The sequence below is a fragment of the Micropterus salmoides genome, unplaced genomic scaffold (assembly GCF_014851395.1).
Source record: "Micropterus salmoides isolate LMB-PRFRI ecotype aquatic unplaced genomic scaffold, ASM1485139v1 Ms_hic_scaffold_18, whole genome shotgun sequence".
Lineage (NCBI taxonomy): Eukaryota > Metazoa > Chordata > Actinopteri > Centrarchiformes > Centrarchidae > Micropterus > Micropterus salmoides.
The window spans coordinates 28,350,572-28,367,212 of NW_024040928.1; the positions used below are offsets into that span (position 1 = coordinate 28,350,572).

Genomic DNA, 16,641 nt, shown 5'->3' on the forward strand with positions numbered 1-16,641 from the left:
TCTCCAGAGCAACGACAGTGAGGCTCATGGGTAATGTAGTATTTAGAGCCACCTGCCGTGCAAAACAGACCGAAAGTTCTTTCTCAGAAATAATATTTAACATAGACCTTTATGATCCAGGATATTGTTTAAAGATGTAAAATGCACGTACAGAATTCAGAAATCAAGTTGCATTATGGGAAGTGTAGGATCTATAACTCGGGATATCTCTGCCTGTGCTGCGTCGATTTACACCTGACCTTTATGGAGCGTGGAATTACCCCTTTTTTAAATGTTATGTTATGTTTCTATGTTGTTTAGCATCGACGGGCTAGTCAAGGTGCGCAACCTGAAGAAGAGGATGGACCGCTTCACCGAGGTGGTGGCCGGGCTGAAGGAGGGCAAACAGGAGATGAGCAGGCAGATCCAGGAGCTGGAGGCCGCCGTCGACACGCTGATGATCAAAATCAAGGTGGGTGAGACGGACAGTCTGAGCTCATCTGGCTGCTATTAAAGCCCTGAATTCAGCTGTGAATTGTATTTAAAGACTAAATTCCTCTGTATCCTTTAGTAAAAGCCCCTTTGTGGTGCTGTCTGCTCTGACTGACACGTGCATGTGAAGAGTTTTGTTTTAAAATCAGGATATCCACCGTTTTGACACGAGTGCCGCCTCCTCTCAGAAGATGACGGGCAGCATGAAATTAAACCACATTCTGGTGCAGTTTGACGGACGGGTGGCGTCTCAAATCCCTGCTTGATGAAATGAGAACAGATTGGATCCCCAGCAATTTTAGTTTTTTTAAATATAGAATGATGAAGTCCAGCGTTTCATGTGGATAGATGAAGAGATGATTTTTGACATTGCGAGCGGATGATTCAGAGAGATTTACCCAAACTGGTGGATTGTCGAGACTCCTGACTCCTTGTTATCATAATGCTGTTTGCTGTTGAACTGGATTAAGTTGTGTGCGGTCTCCGACTTTAAGACCCGCCTTCTTTCGACATAATCTTGCCTATGAATGTCACGAATCTTTAATATCCTATTTTTCGGCTTAATTTTTCATAATTTAGCATCGCTGTCTTCTTTGTCCCCCTCGCGGTAAATGTCGGGATTAGAAGGACAAACGCTGGTCGAAGGACTCAGCAGTGCGACGCTCCCGTCACGTCAAACCGCCACCCTGCGGATTTGTTGTAGAGTAACTGGCAGATGCGAATGAATATTCATCTGCCACGAGACGCTTCCCTCCTCGGGTCAGGTGTGGCTGTGGAAGCCGTCAGATTGGGATTGAATTGTGAGATTCCTGATGCTCTCAGAGGACGTAGAGACCAGCTGAGACGTTGTAGTCTGCGGCTCTGACATCCCCATCATCACAGTAAAGAACATCCTCAGAGCCGCTTGGATTTTTGGCCGTGATTATAGATGCTGACAGCTTTTGAAGCGGCGTGCACAGGAAATAAACTTGCTGAGGAAGATTTACTCACTGCCTTTATGTAATTCACGCTTCAACATTTTTGCTGGGGTGTTGCCAGATCCTCACTTGGTGGTTACTAAGACGTTTCTAGGTGTTTGCTTTGTGTTATCTGCTAGGATGTTGCTACACAGTGAACCTTGCCGAACAAGTTCCAGTCTTCAGGGAGGGCCGGCTGCATGAGTTTCAGGAATTTCCCACAAGCGTAAATCTGTAAAAAACAAAACAAAAAGTCTATTGAATATCGAAGTTCGAACAGGCATCTGCAGAATTTGAATAAGGAAGTTAAAAGATGGATCGATCTGTAGAGAGACCTTTTAAATGCAGAATGCTCCTAGTAGGGCTGCACGATATTTGGAAAAACTGACATTGCAATGTTTTTTCTTTTCTGCGATATATATATATTACGATATGAAAAAATACAACTATCCTTTCTAGAGCTTTCACGCAGTAAGCAGCCATACATCAGCCCACTGAGTGGTTTACAAAAGTTGCTTTTCTTTTTGCAACCAAATCCCCCGTTTCAGTGGTTTTCCCCTGTTCCTCACTCATGTTCAAGATGTTGTCGACAACTAACGGCGGCGGGGCCTGCTTTGGTTGACCTGTGTCTTATCCGCTGCCCCATCACCACCCCTTTTCCGTAGTGGGTAGGGCTGTGACGAGATCTCGTAACCTGTGACGAGTGGTGACATAGCTGGTAGAGTCTTGCAACATAAACATCTACCAACTGTGGCGCAAGCTTGCTCTGATTGGCTGCACTTTATCTGAGCTGCGCTGGAAGTTAACGTGTGTGGATTTGTGGTGAGATTTCTGCCCGATCAAAAGTGTTTCAGTTGCTTTCGGTTGCAGACGGTCTGAAGGGGATAACGTTACTGCCAGCGGATTAATAACGTAATGCACAGCAGAGTAAAGGGCAGGTAGACTTCTCATTAAATGATAACGTTAGTCTGGTAATATTCTGCCTTTTGTCTGGACCTGTCAGAGCACACAGATCTGCGGGAGAGATTCTGAACGTGCAGAAAGTTTTGAAAGCTGCTGAAACACAGGAGCTACTAAAGTCCAGGAGTTTCTAACTACATTAAAATTAAATACTTTATCATTGAGGTGAAAAGGAGCCACAGTCACATTTAAAGAGGTTACTTCCCCAAACAAAGACGCAAAGAGGAGGGAAAACTGAATCATGACTCAGCAGGGATGAGATTAAATAAGTTGATAACAGATCTGAGAGCTGCACTGACTTACATTCTGTTATAGTTAGGTTATAGATTTTGAATCGTCACCTGATTTTGTGTTTCTCTTTATATAAATAAAAACATTTTCACCAGTTTGAATGCAGGAATTAAAATGTTTAATGCTCAAAATTTTCTTATAATTCAGCACTAAAGATTTCTTAAAAATAGTGTTAAGATCTCGATGTCGTCTCGATCTCGTGGGTTAAGTGTCACACCCCTAATATCGGGATATATATTGTTGTTGGGATATGAAATTATCTTCTGCGCACTAGTCTCTAATAAAAGCCTGTCCCCAATAAAGGCCTCTCTCTGCCACTGAAGTGAATACTTGAGAATTAAATCATCACCATTTAACCGTTTTAAATAAATCCTGCAGTCCAGATGCATCAACTTTAAGTTGATTCTGTTTTTTTTGTGTCTGTCAGAGCACCATCATGAGCCGGATCGAGATCGACCACGAGTACCAGGCCCTGGTGACCCGGTCGGAGCAGCTGCTGACCGCCATGCAGAACAAGAAGAAGGAGGAGGAGGAGAGGGAGCGGCTCCGGCGCATCGAGGAGGAGATGGAGAGGGAGAAGAAGAGGAGGGAGGAGGAGGAGCAGCGGCGCAAGCAGGAGGAGGAGGACCGCCGACTGTAAGTGGGAGGGGGGTTCAGGTTGGAGTACTTTTACATTTCAGCCTCTTGACTGAGGCTCAGATGAAACATTTTTGTTTTGCTTTAGCCAAAAATTAAGAGGCACTTGTCAAAGTTGGCGTATTTCGACCCGGCAAAAGCCTGAAAAATGCTGCAGTGGACAAAAACACTCAGTGTTCACTCATATTTAAAGGTAACAGAGGGGATTTACATAATAAGATCGCTGCTCCAAAAGGATTTATTTTTACAGAAGAGTTATCAGGCTTGCTTTTTATATTTTCTGCATTTAGCTGACACTCTCGTCCACGGGTGATTTACGAGTGCAGCAGCAGAATGAGCTTCAATTCCCCAGCGCCCGTCATTACAGGGAGAACAATCGCAAGAATGTCGGCGGCCGCGGCCTCAGAGATATACGGAAACGTCTTTGTACAAGTCCGATGTAAAGAAATCAGGTCAAGTTTAAATGATTTAATTCAGGATTTGCTGGAGTTGGTTCATGTGTCCGATGGCTTCAGCAGTTCGGCTGTTGCCCCTAGACTTTGAAATTGATATTTGGGGTTAACTGCTGCGTTATTGGAGCCATAAAATTAAAGATTAATTTGGTAAAATGTGAGGTTCAGACACTGAATCAAGAAAACAAACCCCTCACGTTATGTACAAGTAGCTTTCTTATAACCTTAATATCTTTTTAAATAAAACAAATACGGATATTAGACCACTCTTACACACACACTCAGTGGCCAGTTTATTAGGTACACCTAGCTAAAACTAATGTAGCTTCATGAAACAGTCCTGTAACAAATCCTCCCTTTCTGTTTTACAGTTTTAGTTTAGAGGAGTTAATTCAATTAATTATGAGATTTTATAATGTAGAGGACATTATTATAGAATACATAGTAGTCTCTAAAAATAGTTTTTCCATTCCACAACAAAAGAAGAGAAGTTAACACGACTTTTTTTGGAGATTTTTTTATCGATAATTATCACGATAATTATCAAATCGTTATTTCTTTGAGTTTAAATGCTGATTTTTGCTCCTGAGTGAAAGTTGAAGAAACCTGATGGTTTATTGAGGTTTTCTTTACGGTCAGACACTCGAGGCCAAAGAGTGGGTCACAAATCTGAGGCAGAACATTCAAAACGATTATGATAAAATCTTTGTCAGCAAATATGCACGAGTAAAATGAAGTAAAAGCTTTTTCCTCAACAAAATAAACATCTTAAAGGACTTATAAGGAAAATTATAAAATTAAGTCCTAATCCATGTATGAGTCAAGTAAATAAAATTAAACATTTAATGAATATTCATTGAACATTTGTTATATTGTTATTGGAAAAAAATTGTATGGCGATAATTGTTTTATTGTCCAGCCCTACGGGAGAGGCAGGTTTAGTTTGACAGCACACCTTAATTTCCTTCTATAAATGCAGTCAATATATATTTATAAGGCCTAAAAACTCTTTATCCTAAGACATAAAATATTAATTAGTGAAGCTTTAACGCACATCGAAATTCAGAATGGATGCATTTAAAGAATAAAACTCCAATTCATTTAATGTTTGTGCAGGATTTTAGGAAAACTGTGTGAATGAGGACAATCGGTCTGCTTGGATCTGTTTTCTGTCTTTGTTCGTTCTCTGCTCGGGCATCCGGCCGTCCTCGCGTGTCCTCCTCTATTTCCTGAATGACATCATGTAATTGACCGACGCGGATTTGAATCCATCAAGCTCTGCACGCGGTTACATGGGAAATTTAATTTCCTGTCCAGATCGTGGCAGGCATATTCCTCACTCAGGTTTGACCCCCACAAACCTGCCCTCCTTCAGTACGGAAAGTCTTTTAGGAGGACTGATGGGGGCCATTGTGTTCGTCACAAACCACTACCCGCTAATATAAGACATTAGAGACGACAGCGCAAATTTTATGGCTCACTTTCCCTTCATTTTTACTCTCCTCCTCTGGCAAGTTATAAGATTCACCTTAAGGTCACTGAAGGTCGTGAAAGCAGGAGCGTGGTGGCATGCTGAGGTGCACTACAAGGCCTTTATCAAGTCACTTGGCTCCCATTTCAGCACAGATCCAGTGCAGGTTTAATCCAAACATTATTTATTAGGATGTGTTAAAGGCTACCTGTTGATGGAAATGTCTCCCAGCAGGCTCCCCAACATTGTGGCTCCCGAGCACGGCGCTTTTCTTTCTTTTACCCGTTTGGCTGATGTTTCTATTTAGAGCAGTTCGCAGCAGCAGAATGACCTTCAATTCCTAGATGACCGGCGAGTACAAGCAGTCGGTAGTAAAGGAGTGCAAATGTCAGAGCCGGAGTGCTCTGATAGTTTTCCTGCGAGTGCACGACAAAAATAAAAAGGCAAAGAGCAAGAAAACACAGTTTAAGAGCAACTGAAACAGACACGGGAGAATATTTCTTTTCTGTTTGATTTAGCAGCAAATCTGTCCAAGTAAAGTAGAAAATCTTCTTCTTTTAATAAAGCTTCTTTATTGAGATAATTTGCTGCTTTCTTGATATCGTAAACTGAATGGATTTGAGTTTTTACATTATTGGTTGAATAAAACAAGCAATTTGATGACATCGCCTCGAACTTTAAGAAAACACAGGGCTACAACTAACCATTGCTTTCGATTATTTTGTTGATCAATCGATTAGTTGTTTAGTCTTTACAATGTCAGTGTTTCCCAAAGCCCGAGACGACGTCCTCTAATTTCAAGATATTCAGTTTACTGTCATAGAGGAGGAAAGAAACCAGAAGATATTCACATTTAAGAAGCTGGAATAAGATAATTTTTCTTCAAAAAAAAACAATCGATTTAATAGATTTAAAAAATATATATATTTAATAGTTCACAGGTTATTGATTATTTAATTAATCGTTGCAGCTCAATTAATGGACATTTTTTAACAACGTTGGACATATTATGGACCAAACGATTAATCAAATAATCCAAACAAAGTGCACTTATGTATAAACATACTTTTAAACGTATGCACAGAGTAGATATGTTTTAACGCTCAAATTAACTCTGCTAATGGAGAAACGCTGAGTCGTATACTTTCTAGTTAGAGAAGAAGATGGCTGATGTCGGCATCAATTAGGAGGAGCCGGTTTATTCACTTCACTAATCTAACTTTATTTCCCCTCCCTTCCTCTCTCTGTCTTTCTGTCTCTCGTCTGTTTTAATTTATTCTCCATTATACATCTCCACTTCTTCTTTCTTTGTCTCATTCCCCATCTGTTCCTCGCTCTCTTCCTCTTAATCAACATCTCTTTCTGTCTCTCATTGGTCTCGTTCCCCTTTTATCTCTCTGTCTCTTTATCTCCCTGCTTCCTTCTGTACTTTCTTCTTTTCTTTTCTTTTTTCCCCCTCCGTCAGGAAAGCAGAGATGGAGCTGAAGAGAAAGCAGGAAGAGGAGGAGAGGAAGAAGAGGGAGGAGGAGGAGAGGAGGATTCAGGTGGGTGTCGGGTCGCTCGCTCCAGGCGTCCTGCAGACGGGAGCCCTCTGTTGGCCTTTGTTGTTTTAACCCAGGAGCTGTTTGTTCACTGGATGGATTTATAGTGCAAAATAACAAACTGAGCACGAGAGACGACTCTCTTCAGAACCTGTAATTTCTAGTGTCCTTTATTACGTTAAGTAAGAGTTCCATATGAATGCAGCTTGCTTGGAAAAACACCGTCTCTTGGAGCAAAATACTTTTCATTTATATTGTCATACCTCGTGTGCAACAGCGTGGAAAGGTTTGCTCCCCAATAAGATTAAAAAATGTGAGACCATCGTCGAAACAACTTATAGACCTTGTACTTCAAACGGCTCTACCTCCTGAGCGGTTCGGTCCCCCGGCTCCTTCGGTCTGCATGTTGAAGTGTCCTTCGGCAAGATACCGAACCCCAACTTGCTCCCGACGGGAGTGTGCGTGAATGTTAATTTCTGTTCTGATGAGCAGGCGTCACCTTAGCCTCCGCCATCAGCGTATGAATGGGTGAATGTGACGTAGTTCAAAAACTATTTAAGTGGTCGGAAGACTAGAAAGGAGCTTTTACAGGGACAGACCGTTTACCAGAGACTGACTTTAAAGTCATAAATTGAGGAGGTAGTTTTGTAGGCAAGACCGCCCAAACCGAAACCGAGTCAGGACCAAGACCAGAGTTTAGGAAGACCGAGTCAAGACCAAGACTTTTAGGGGCTGAGACCAAGGTGAGACCAAGACCGAAGGAGGGCAAGACCAAGTCAAGACCAAGACTTTTAGGGGCTGAGACCAAGACCGAAGGAGGGCGAGACCAAGTCAAGACCAAGACTTTTAGGGGCTGAGACCAAGACCGAAGGAGGGCGAGACCAAGTCAAGACCAAGACTTTTAGGGGCTGAGACCAAGACCGAGGGGGGAAGACCGAGTCAAGACCAAGACTTTTAGGGGCTGAGACCAAGACCGAGGGGGGAAGACCGAGTCAAGACCAAGACTTTTAGGGGCTGAGACCAAGACCGAGGGGGGAGACCGAGTCAAGACCAAGACTTTTAGGGGCTGAGACCAAGACCGAGGGGGGGAGACCGAGTCAAGACCAAGACCGAGGGGGGGAGACCGAGTCAGGACCAAGACTTTTAGGGGCTGAGACCAAGACCGAAGCGGGGGGGAGACTGAGTCAAGACCAAGACCAGTTCCCCACATTACATGACGCACAATAAAATGTTGAATGAGATCACAGGCACTTCTCAGCCGAGACCAAGACCGAAGGAGGGCAAGACCAAGTCAAGACCAAGACTTTTAGGGGCTGAGACCAAGACCGAGGGGGGGAGACCGAGTCAGGACCAAGACTTTTAGGGGCTGAGACCAAGACCGAGGGGGGGAGACCGAGTCAGGACCAAGACTTTTAGGGGCTGAGACCAAGACCGAAGCGGGGGGGAGACTGAGTGAAGACCAAGACCAGTACCCCACATTACATGACGCACAATAAAATGTTGAATGAGATCACAGGCACTTCTCAAAGTGATCTGAAAGATCCACATTCCCATTAAAACACCCACATACAAACACTAAGAGCTGAAATCAACGTACAAACATCTTTATTCAACGCTCCTTTTCCACGCTTACCATCGCGTGGAGGGGGGACAGTCGTTAACGGGAACAACACATTTTAATCGGTGTTATTGGTTGCACTTGAAGCGAGACGAGTTACATCCAAGCAAAGTTAGCAATTTATTGATTTTCCCAAAGTTATGGTCTTGAAATAAAATCCCGAGTCCTCAATGACCGAGACCGAGACAAGACCCAGTACAAATGCGGTCGAGTCCGAGACGAGACCAAGACCATCAAAAAGTGGTCTTAAGACCGGTCTCGAGTACTACAACACTAAGAGGATGAATGATACTGTGCCCCTCCTCCTCATCCCGTCTTACTACTGTCTGTAAAATATTTATTGTGCATCATGAAAAGGGTAAACGTTTATGGATTTATGTGAAGGCTGGAAAACTTCACACGCAGAATTCAGACTCTCAGACTCTGTAAAGCGGTGTGTTCTGTGGAGTATCACAGAAATGGACACAGTTTCTGCAAAGAGAAAACATTAAATTAGATTTTTCAGTGCTGTTGGCATTACAAATTAAATCCTCTTCCCCTCTCTTGGGGTGGAGGCAGACGTCTTAACCTTTTAATGGATAGAAACCACAAGACAAGAGTGAAAAAATGTTTTTTAACACAAACGGCTGTGTGCAAACCTAAATATACCTGGATGTTATTTGGAATTCTGCACTTTTATAGACGTACGTGCATCAGTCTTGCTGTTTTTATAAATCCAATCTCTACTTACCGCTCGTCCCGATCAGCCGAACCAGAGTCGAGCTGATTTAATTTATACTAAAATAATAATTTAAGTCCCTCGGAGAGCGTCAGACCCTCCTAATTCAAACAGACGCGAATCAGGTGTCATATGTACCGAGGAGACTGATGGAGAAAATGTACATATCCTGTAATATTAAGTAAGTAGTGTAAGAAGTTCAGTGTAAAAGACACTCTTGTAGATTAAATTTGCTAAAACTTCCGCTCCGTTTGCTCGTAGAGGACGTCCTTTAATAAGCGACTCTACAAGGTGCAATGAAATCTGCGGCCGCCGTCGTCACTTTCTGACTCAACACGATTTGAAACTCTAAAATCAAACACCTCTGTGTGCGGATTCATTACTGCCTCCGCCGTGTTTCATGGCAGGAGCAGGGCTGACGTTTTAATCTGAATAAAGACTAATATAGTCAGGAGAGACAGTAATGTAGAAAAAAAAGTATTTTTTCTACAATTCAAGCCCTAAAACTCAGATTTTCTTAAAAACAAGAGAAGACACCCGTTCACCCGTTTCCTGCAAAAATTAATTACTCGAGCAGTAACGCACTGCCAGATTATTTCAACGTTTTGGACAAAATAACTTCTTCTGAACGAGTGGTTTATATTCAGAATGAATTTTGAGGCCGATACTGATATCAATAATTAGATAAAGAGATAAAGATTTACCCCAATCAATTCAATTCAATTTTATTTATATAGCGCCAAATCACAACAACAGTTATCTCACAGCGCTTTTCATAAAAGAGCAGGTCTAGACCGTACTCTATGATGCTATTTACAGAAGCCCAACAGTTCCCACCAAGAGCAGCACTAGGAGACAGAGGCAAGGAAAAACTTCCTTTTAAGAGGCAGAAACCTCGAGCAGAACCATGGCTCAGGGTGGGCGGCCATCTGCCTCGACCGGTTGGGGTGAGAGAGAGAGAGAGAGAGAGAGAGAGAGAGAGAGAGACGAGGGGAGGGAGGCAGCCTACACAATATACATACACAGAGGTACAGACAGTGAAGGTAATGTTGCTATAAACTAAATGAAAAATGGTACAGATATTTATAATAGTGTTAATGGTAACCATCGTAAAGTTAATGATTATAATAATAATAAGAATAGCAACAATAGTCGTTGCAGCAGAGGGTGTCGAGCAGGAACACGGGGGCAGCAGGTGACCTGCAACCACAGATCCAGACTCCACAGCTCCAGAAACACCTGCAGGAAGTGATAGGAGGAGAGAGGAGAGAGACGAGAAAGCACAAGACTACCAGAAAGGGGAGAAGTTGTGTTAGTAACATGCAATAATGGGATAAGGTTGCATACAGAGGGAGAGAAAAGCATAAAAAAACAGGTAGATAAGGTTCACCTTTAAGGAGCTGGTGTTTTCCATTTTGAAGACGTCATGTAGGCTTTGTTCTTGCACGAGCAGAGTGGACTGTTTTAGGGACGGTCAAAGTGTCCCCCCAAGTGGAATCTACCATCAGCGCTTGACTGTTCTTCTTCATCACGTTGTAAGGCTGATAAGGTCACTCCTGTGAAATGACTCTATGAATCAGAGTTCCTCTCTGGAGAAGGTAAACTGTTTACGCAGATCAGTTTGCTTATCTAGGACTACATACGACACCGTGCTGGCATGTGGACACTCGGTTCAATTGAGACCTGCAAAACTCCTTTGACGTAACCCGGATGAAAACTTCTACACAACCTGTAAACAAACTGTCTCTATTTACAGACCTCATGCTCACTGTTTACTCACTTTTTGAGTCATAGAGCGAAGGTCCCTGTTTCAAGATCACTTCAATCTTAATGATGTTATTTCAAAAACTTGTATGAACTTAAATGAGCCATAACATTATGACCACGTGCTTCTGCAGCCAAAAACTGCCCGTCGAAGCCTGGACTCCACCGTGTGCTCTGTGTGTTCTGACACCTTTCTATCAGAACCAGCATCGACTTGTTCATCAGTTTGACCTACAGTAGCCCGTCTGTTGGATCAGACCACACGGGCTCAAATCCTCACGCTTGATATGTTCGCGACGGTCACTTGCTGCCTGAATATCCCACCCAGTGACATTTACATTTATTCATTTGACGCTTTTATCCAAAGCAACTTACATTTTAGGAACAACATACAAGCCTCAAAACAGTAGGAGATCTACAAGTGAGAATAAATTTATCTCCGCTTTAATCTTGAGGAGCTGCAGTCTTTTCATTCAACTTACACTGTAGTTGCAGCTAAACTGAGGCTTTTTGAAGACCCTTCTCTCTCTCTCTCTCTCTCTCTGCCAGTCACCGGTCTTTTGCAGAGTTTTGCGTGCATGCCGTGCTGCCGACAGCTCCATGGGTTAATTTCAAGTAGCCAGCTATTTTAAAAACGCTAAAATATTCTTTGTTTGGTTTGTCGATGGTGATAAATTATCCGAAAGTCCCGCGAGGTGCGGACAACTCGGCACAACACCAGTGAAGCTGGGGCTCCGTCTCTTCTGCAAGTGTTCCTCTTCTGCTGCTGCACACATGCACGCTGACGAGCCAGGGTTAGGGTTTTGGATTTATTCACACACTTTAAAAACATTTATTGAAAGTTTTATTCTTTTTACATGTTTATTTACAGCATTAATAGTTGAAATGTGTATTGTAACAGGCTGTATATTAACTTATTGGGAGAAAACTGGTAGTTTCGACTATTCGGGGTCAGCTCTAAACTTAAGCAGAAGTGTGTCTCTCTTTAGAGAATCCTTTTTGAAATGTTGTTTCTTCACGCAGACAGTTTTGGTGTTTCTTGTTCCTCGCCACCAGAACGCCACCAGAACGCAGGGGTTCCTTGTTGTTTTACAAATGCCGGCACTGCTTTGTGTGTGTTTAACAGAGAGATAGTGGGTTTTGCGTTACACTTGGTTTTATGTTTTATCATCCAGTGTGTCTTCCTTCCGGCCCATCTGTTGCCGTGGCGACAGGTCCCCGTGGTTCCTCGGGCCCGGATTAAATGCAGATTTTTGCGGCGGCCAGCATTCAGATCAAAGATCAAATCTGCTGGCCCCAGGCTGGGTTACCGACAAATCTCCCGCACTTCCTCCAGCTCTGAGTCATTGTGCTTCTCGGCACGTTTCCTCTCTTCTTAAATATTCATGACTCCGTCTGCAGACTCTTTACAGGGCTCAGGGTTTAAGGAGAGGAGGTGACATCACACCAGTCACAGTTATGATCCAAAACATCACGAGAAGCATTTGGAAGTCATTAAATGTTGGTGTAAAACGTTCATCTCTACGTCGTCACGCACTTTTATTATAAAGCATCAGCCTGAAAACGCATTCGCAGCGCAACAATATCGTGATTCTGCTGCTACATCAGCTGATCCGTCATGGTTGGTAACTAGAGCTCTGCACGGGCCTCCAGTCTCAGCCCCAGCCCGGCCCTTCTCCGACAGCTTATCAGATTTCTCAGCACGAGCCCGACAGGCGCCGTATTCTTTCCCCCCTTCCCCGAACACAGCTTATGCTGCTGCTGCAGCCATTAAAACAGTTCAGGTTTGTTTTTAGTGTTTATTGTTCTTCTTGGTTCTTAAGTTCATTTAGAAAAATGTTTTTTTCTCCTTTTGTTAATTAAATGTTTTTGTTTTTTAAAGTGAAGACTAAGAGTTAACGATCAATTTTTCCAAAGGTGCCACTTTTTGAAATGGCTGATTTTGTCCTCACCACTTTTTTAAAATAGTAGTTTGTTATCAGTCGGTCAGTATCTTTAACAACTTCTGGACACAGTTTCTGTTTGGCCAAGTTTTCCGTCCTCTCCCTGTGAACATTTGTTTAACCTTTATATGACATGGGGGAAAAATCTCTTTTTTCAAGGGAGCAGTACAGAACATCTGTATATGTGTTGCCTCAGCAGGGATGATATTACATGAGAAAAGTTGATCTACAGGAGAATCCGATGTGAAAGCAGCACAGAATGACTGAGAGCTGCACTGACTTAGATTATGTTATATTTATAGATTTTAAAATGTAATGTGCAACCTGACTTTTGTGTTTCCACCATAAATTGGTGCAGAAACTGTCACCAGAATGCAGGAAACATTTCATGGCCTACTGCTCATGTATCTCAGCATTGAGGATGTCTTTCAAACACTGTTTAAGGATCTTTTTATCTCGTGAACCTGATCTCGCATATCGTGATGTCTCGTGAGCTAAGTGTCTCTTCACACCCCTAATCTGAGCCCCTATGTCCCCGCCACTTTTCAACACAAAGCGATGCCCTTGATTTTATCCTCTCAAATCAACACTTCACTTGCCTACAATAAAATCCATAGATATAAAACACAGATCACACTGTTGGTTTAAACTTTTACTATTACTAGCTCAGAAAAAAGGCAAACAAATCTAAACTGATAATAAACGTGTGAAACGTGTCAAAGTGAACGTGAAGGAAAATGATCTTGTGTTGTAGCATGGTGGTATGTGACAACAGCTTTAGTGTCTCCGGAGGAAACTGTGTGAAGTCTGATAAATGTCCTCGTTTTGAAGATGAAGCAAATCTTTTGGCGTGGATTCAGAAAGAAGTGTGCTCACAGACCTGCTGCAGGCTACGTTAGCACAACACACCTGAATCTACGACTGAGCTGTCGCTGTTTGAGTTGCGTGGTGGGTGATGCAGGCACTACGATACAAGGAAGAGGAATGTGGGTAGTAAAGAAGACAAGATATATCTCTGGTACGTTTATTTAAAAATTTCCTTTGTGAGTCTTGACAGCGTTATAAAATCGACGGAGTGTCTTCAGATCTCTGATGAAACAGGATCTAAAACATTTACACCCATTAATCACAAGACAGCAGTTTTTTAAAAATGTCTCCTTAAAGTTTTTTACAGCGGAATGACTGATTTTGATTTGACTTCTGGACTAATGTTGGGGACAAAGAACAGAAACGCTATAATCAAGTTAAAAATGTTAAAATCTGAAATGTAAGGGTAAAATCTTCCTGAACTGAAAACCTGCAGTTCCTCGTGTCCTTCCCGAGTCGGTCAAGGAGACGTTTGACTCGTGACATTTCTTTCATGAAGGAAGGTGCAAACAGGAGCATTAATCATCCAGTTTAGCCCCGCCCTTCGCTCGCCGTCCCTCGTTCCTCCTTTAATGAGCAGCACAGAGTTGATGAAGTTATCCCCTCTGGCTGCTGCACCTCATCTGCTCTGTTTGTATGAAGGTTGAAGGGCGACTGTGTGTTCATGCCGGTGCATCGATTTTTAGTTTCCTGCTTCTGTGAATACCAACAAGTTACCGTTAGTCCACTGGTCCTGCACCTCGGTTAGCGTAGATTTGTTTATTTGTGCAGGTGCATGAACACACTTCTAGTCTCCGCAGTAACAGAGTAGAAGAGAGCAAATTTGCAGCTGCAACTTCTGATTATTTACATTCCAGAGTTCATAGAGACGTCTTTAAATTGCTCGTTTTGTCGAGATATTCCGTTTTTTGCTTCATAAATAACTCATAACAATTAATAAGTCAGAAATAAGTCAGAAATGTCTATGGGCCCCAAAACACAGACCCCTGGCGAGCAACTTCCATTCGAACATCTATCACGTCTCGGCTTTCCGCTAAAAATTAAAAACGCGTCCTGTTTCTTTTTTCTTCAGTGCTGCAGCAGTGTGACCGGCAGCCAATCACGGCCTTCCAGGCCTGGAAAAAAAATCGGCCCTGGCAAAATCTGTCAGACACCCCCCACCAACACACCATCCGTCCATTTAAGGGCTCAGATTAGGGGTGTGATGAAGCACTTAACCCATCAGATTGGGGTCATGACAACAACAGAAGAATATATTTTAATACTATTTAGAACAAAATATTTATCGATGAAATATTCGATAGGGGGGTCTGTGGCTCCCCCCCCCCCCCCCCCCCCAGAAGATTTTGAGCACTAAACACTTACTTTCCTGCATTCTGGGGACATTTTCTGCACCAATCTATAGAAATGTAAGTAGAAATGTCTTAATTCATATAAAGGGAAGCACAAAATTCAGGTGACAATTCAGACTATAAAAATATAATAGAATATAATGCAGTAATCAGTTGCTTATTATTTTTACTAAGTTACTTTTGGACAACGCAGAGGTTTCTTCTATATTTACATCGCATCGCAGGCTTATTGTGCAAATAAACCTTTTTCATAGCATTTTTATTTGTTAATTAACATTTCTTGGTGCAAGCTATTTTTCAGAACATTTTTAACAAATGGATAGATGTTGACGCTGCTGCAGACCCGGTAGCAAACATAAATGTGTTGTTTTCGCGCATTTGGCGGCAGCCGTGTGAAGAAGGCAAGAAACCGTTTTAAATTACCCAATGGGCCGCTGGGCCAGATTACCAGTCCAGCCCCGCGGCCCACCTCAAAACAAAACAGCATGTTGTGAAATTCAAATGAACTTCAGGGATGATACAGTTTGCGATGCATCGCAGCTGCAAATTCAGTTTTATTTATAAAGCTTTATAAAGCAAACTTGTGCTTCGGGTGACATCTGCATGTGCAAACAGTCCCAGATACTTCTAAATAAACATTCCTAACGGAGGCTTTTTTAAGAGAGCGCAGCATGAGGCACCAGCCGTGCTGAAGTGGATCTGGCAGATATTTAACACGTGCAGATGGTGGACAACTCTGAGGAGTCAAAAACTCGTAGACTTGGCAGTTACCTCCAACACTTCTACGCATGAACATATGCTAACAGCAGCAGAGACGCTCCGGCTGTCCCACAGAGCACAAGCGGAAATGTAAAGTGCTTTATATGTGTGTGTGTTCAGGTGGAGATGGAGGTGCAGCTGCTGGCTGAGCGGGAGGAGGACGCGGCTCGGCAGGCCGTCCTGGAGCAGGAGAGGAGGGACCGGGAGCTGGCGCTGAGGATCGCTCAGAGCGAGGCCGAGCTCATCCCCCGAGGAGGTGCAGAACGACTCCGGACTGCGCAGGTAACTTACACAACTACCGTGTCGTTCAAGGTACGGTATCGAAAGACACCCAGACACTAAGCCAACATATATTAGAAGTACTCACACATTGTCTAGATTAATACAACAAATATATAAAGTACATGCACCTAACTTCCAAGTGGTCCCAAGGTATTCATTACATCAGTCTGGCATCGGTTAAATAGGCTAAATACAATAAATAGAGACATTTAGCAAAGGGAAATAACAGTAAAATTAATTTCCCCGGCCGTTTAGGGTATTCAAGCTTGAGCACACTTTGATGGTATCTGCTGTCTTAAGCTCTTTTTTTAAAGCTGACACAGACATTTTTATTGTATAATCAATTTTGGTGTCTGTACGGAAACTCGGGCACCATGTGAGATGTTTAGAACAGATTCCCGGCCCTGGTAGCCTCATTTTACCACCACATGTGCTCTGTGGATCTGTAGAGCTCAATCTGACTACACAGGAGATGTTTGATTATCAAGCATCAACCCCTTCTGAATCCCGACCAGACCCAGACTATGAACCTTTGACTTCAGCTTACATATCCATCAAGA

The 16,641-nt window shown here is 42.8% G+C and overlaps 1 protein-coding gene across 1 annotated transcript in view; it reads left to right on the forward strand.

Annotated features, from left to right (window-relative positions):
• The window catches only part of myo6a (myosin VIa), a 164,701-nt gene that overhangs the window by 118,798 nt on the left and 29,262 nt on the right, over positions 1-16,641 (forward strand). The window contains 5 exon segments of the mRNA XM_038726232.1: positions 301-451; positions 3,106-3,314; positions 6,703-6,781; positions 15,920-16,045; positions 16,047-16,081. Of these exon segments, the coding sequence (XP_038582160.1) occupies positions 301-451; positions 3,106-3,314; positions 6,703-6,781; positions 15,920-16,045; positions 16,047-16,081 (600 nt within the window).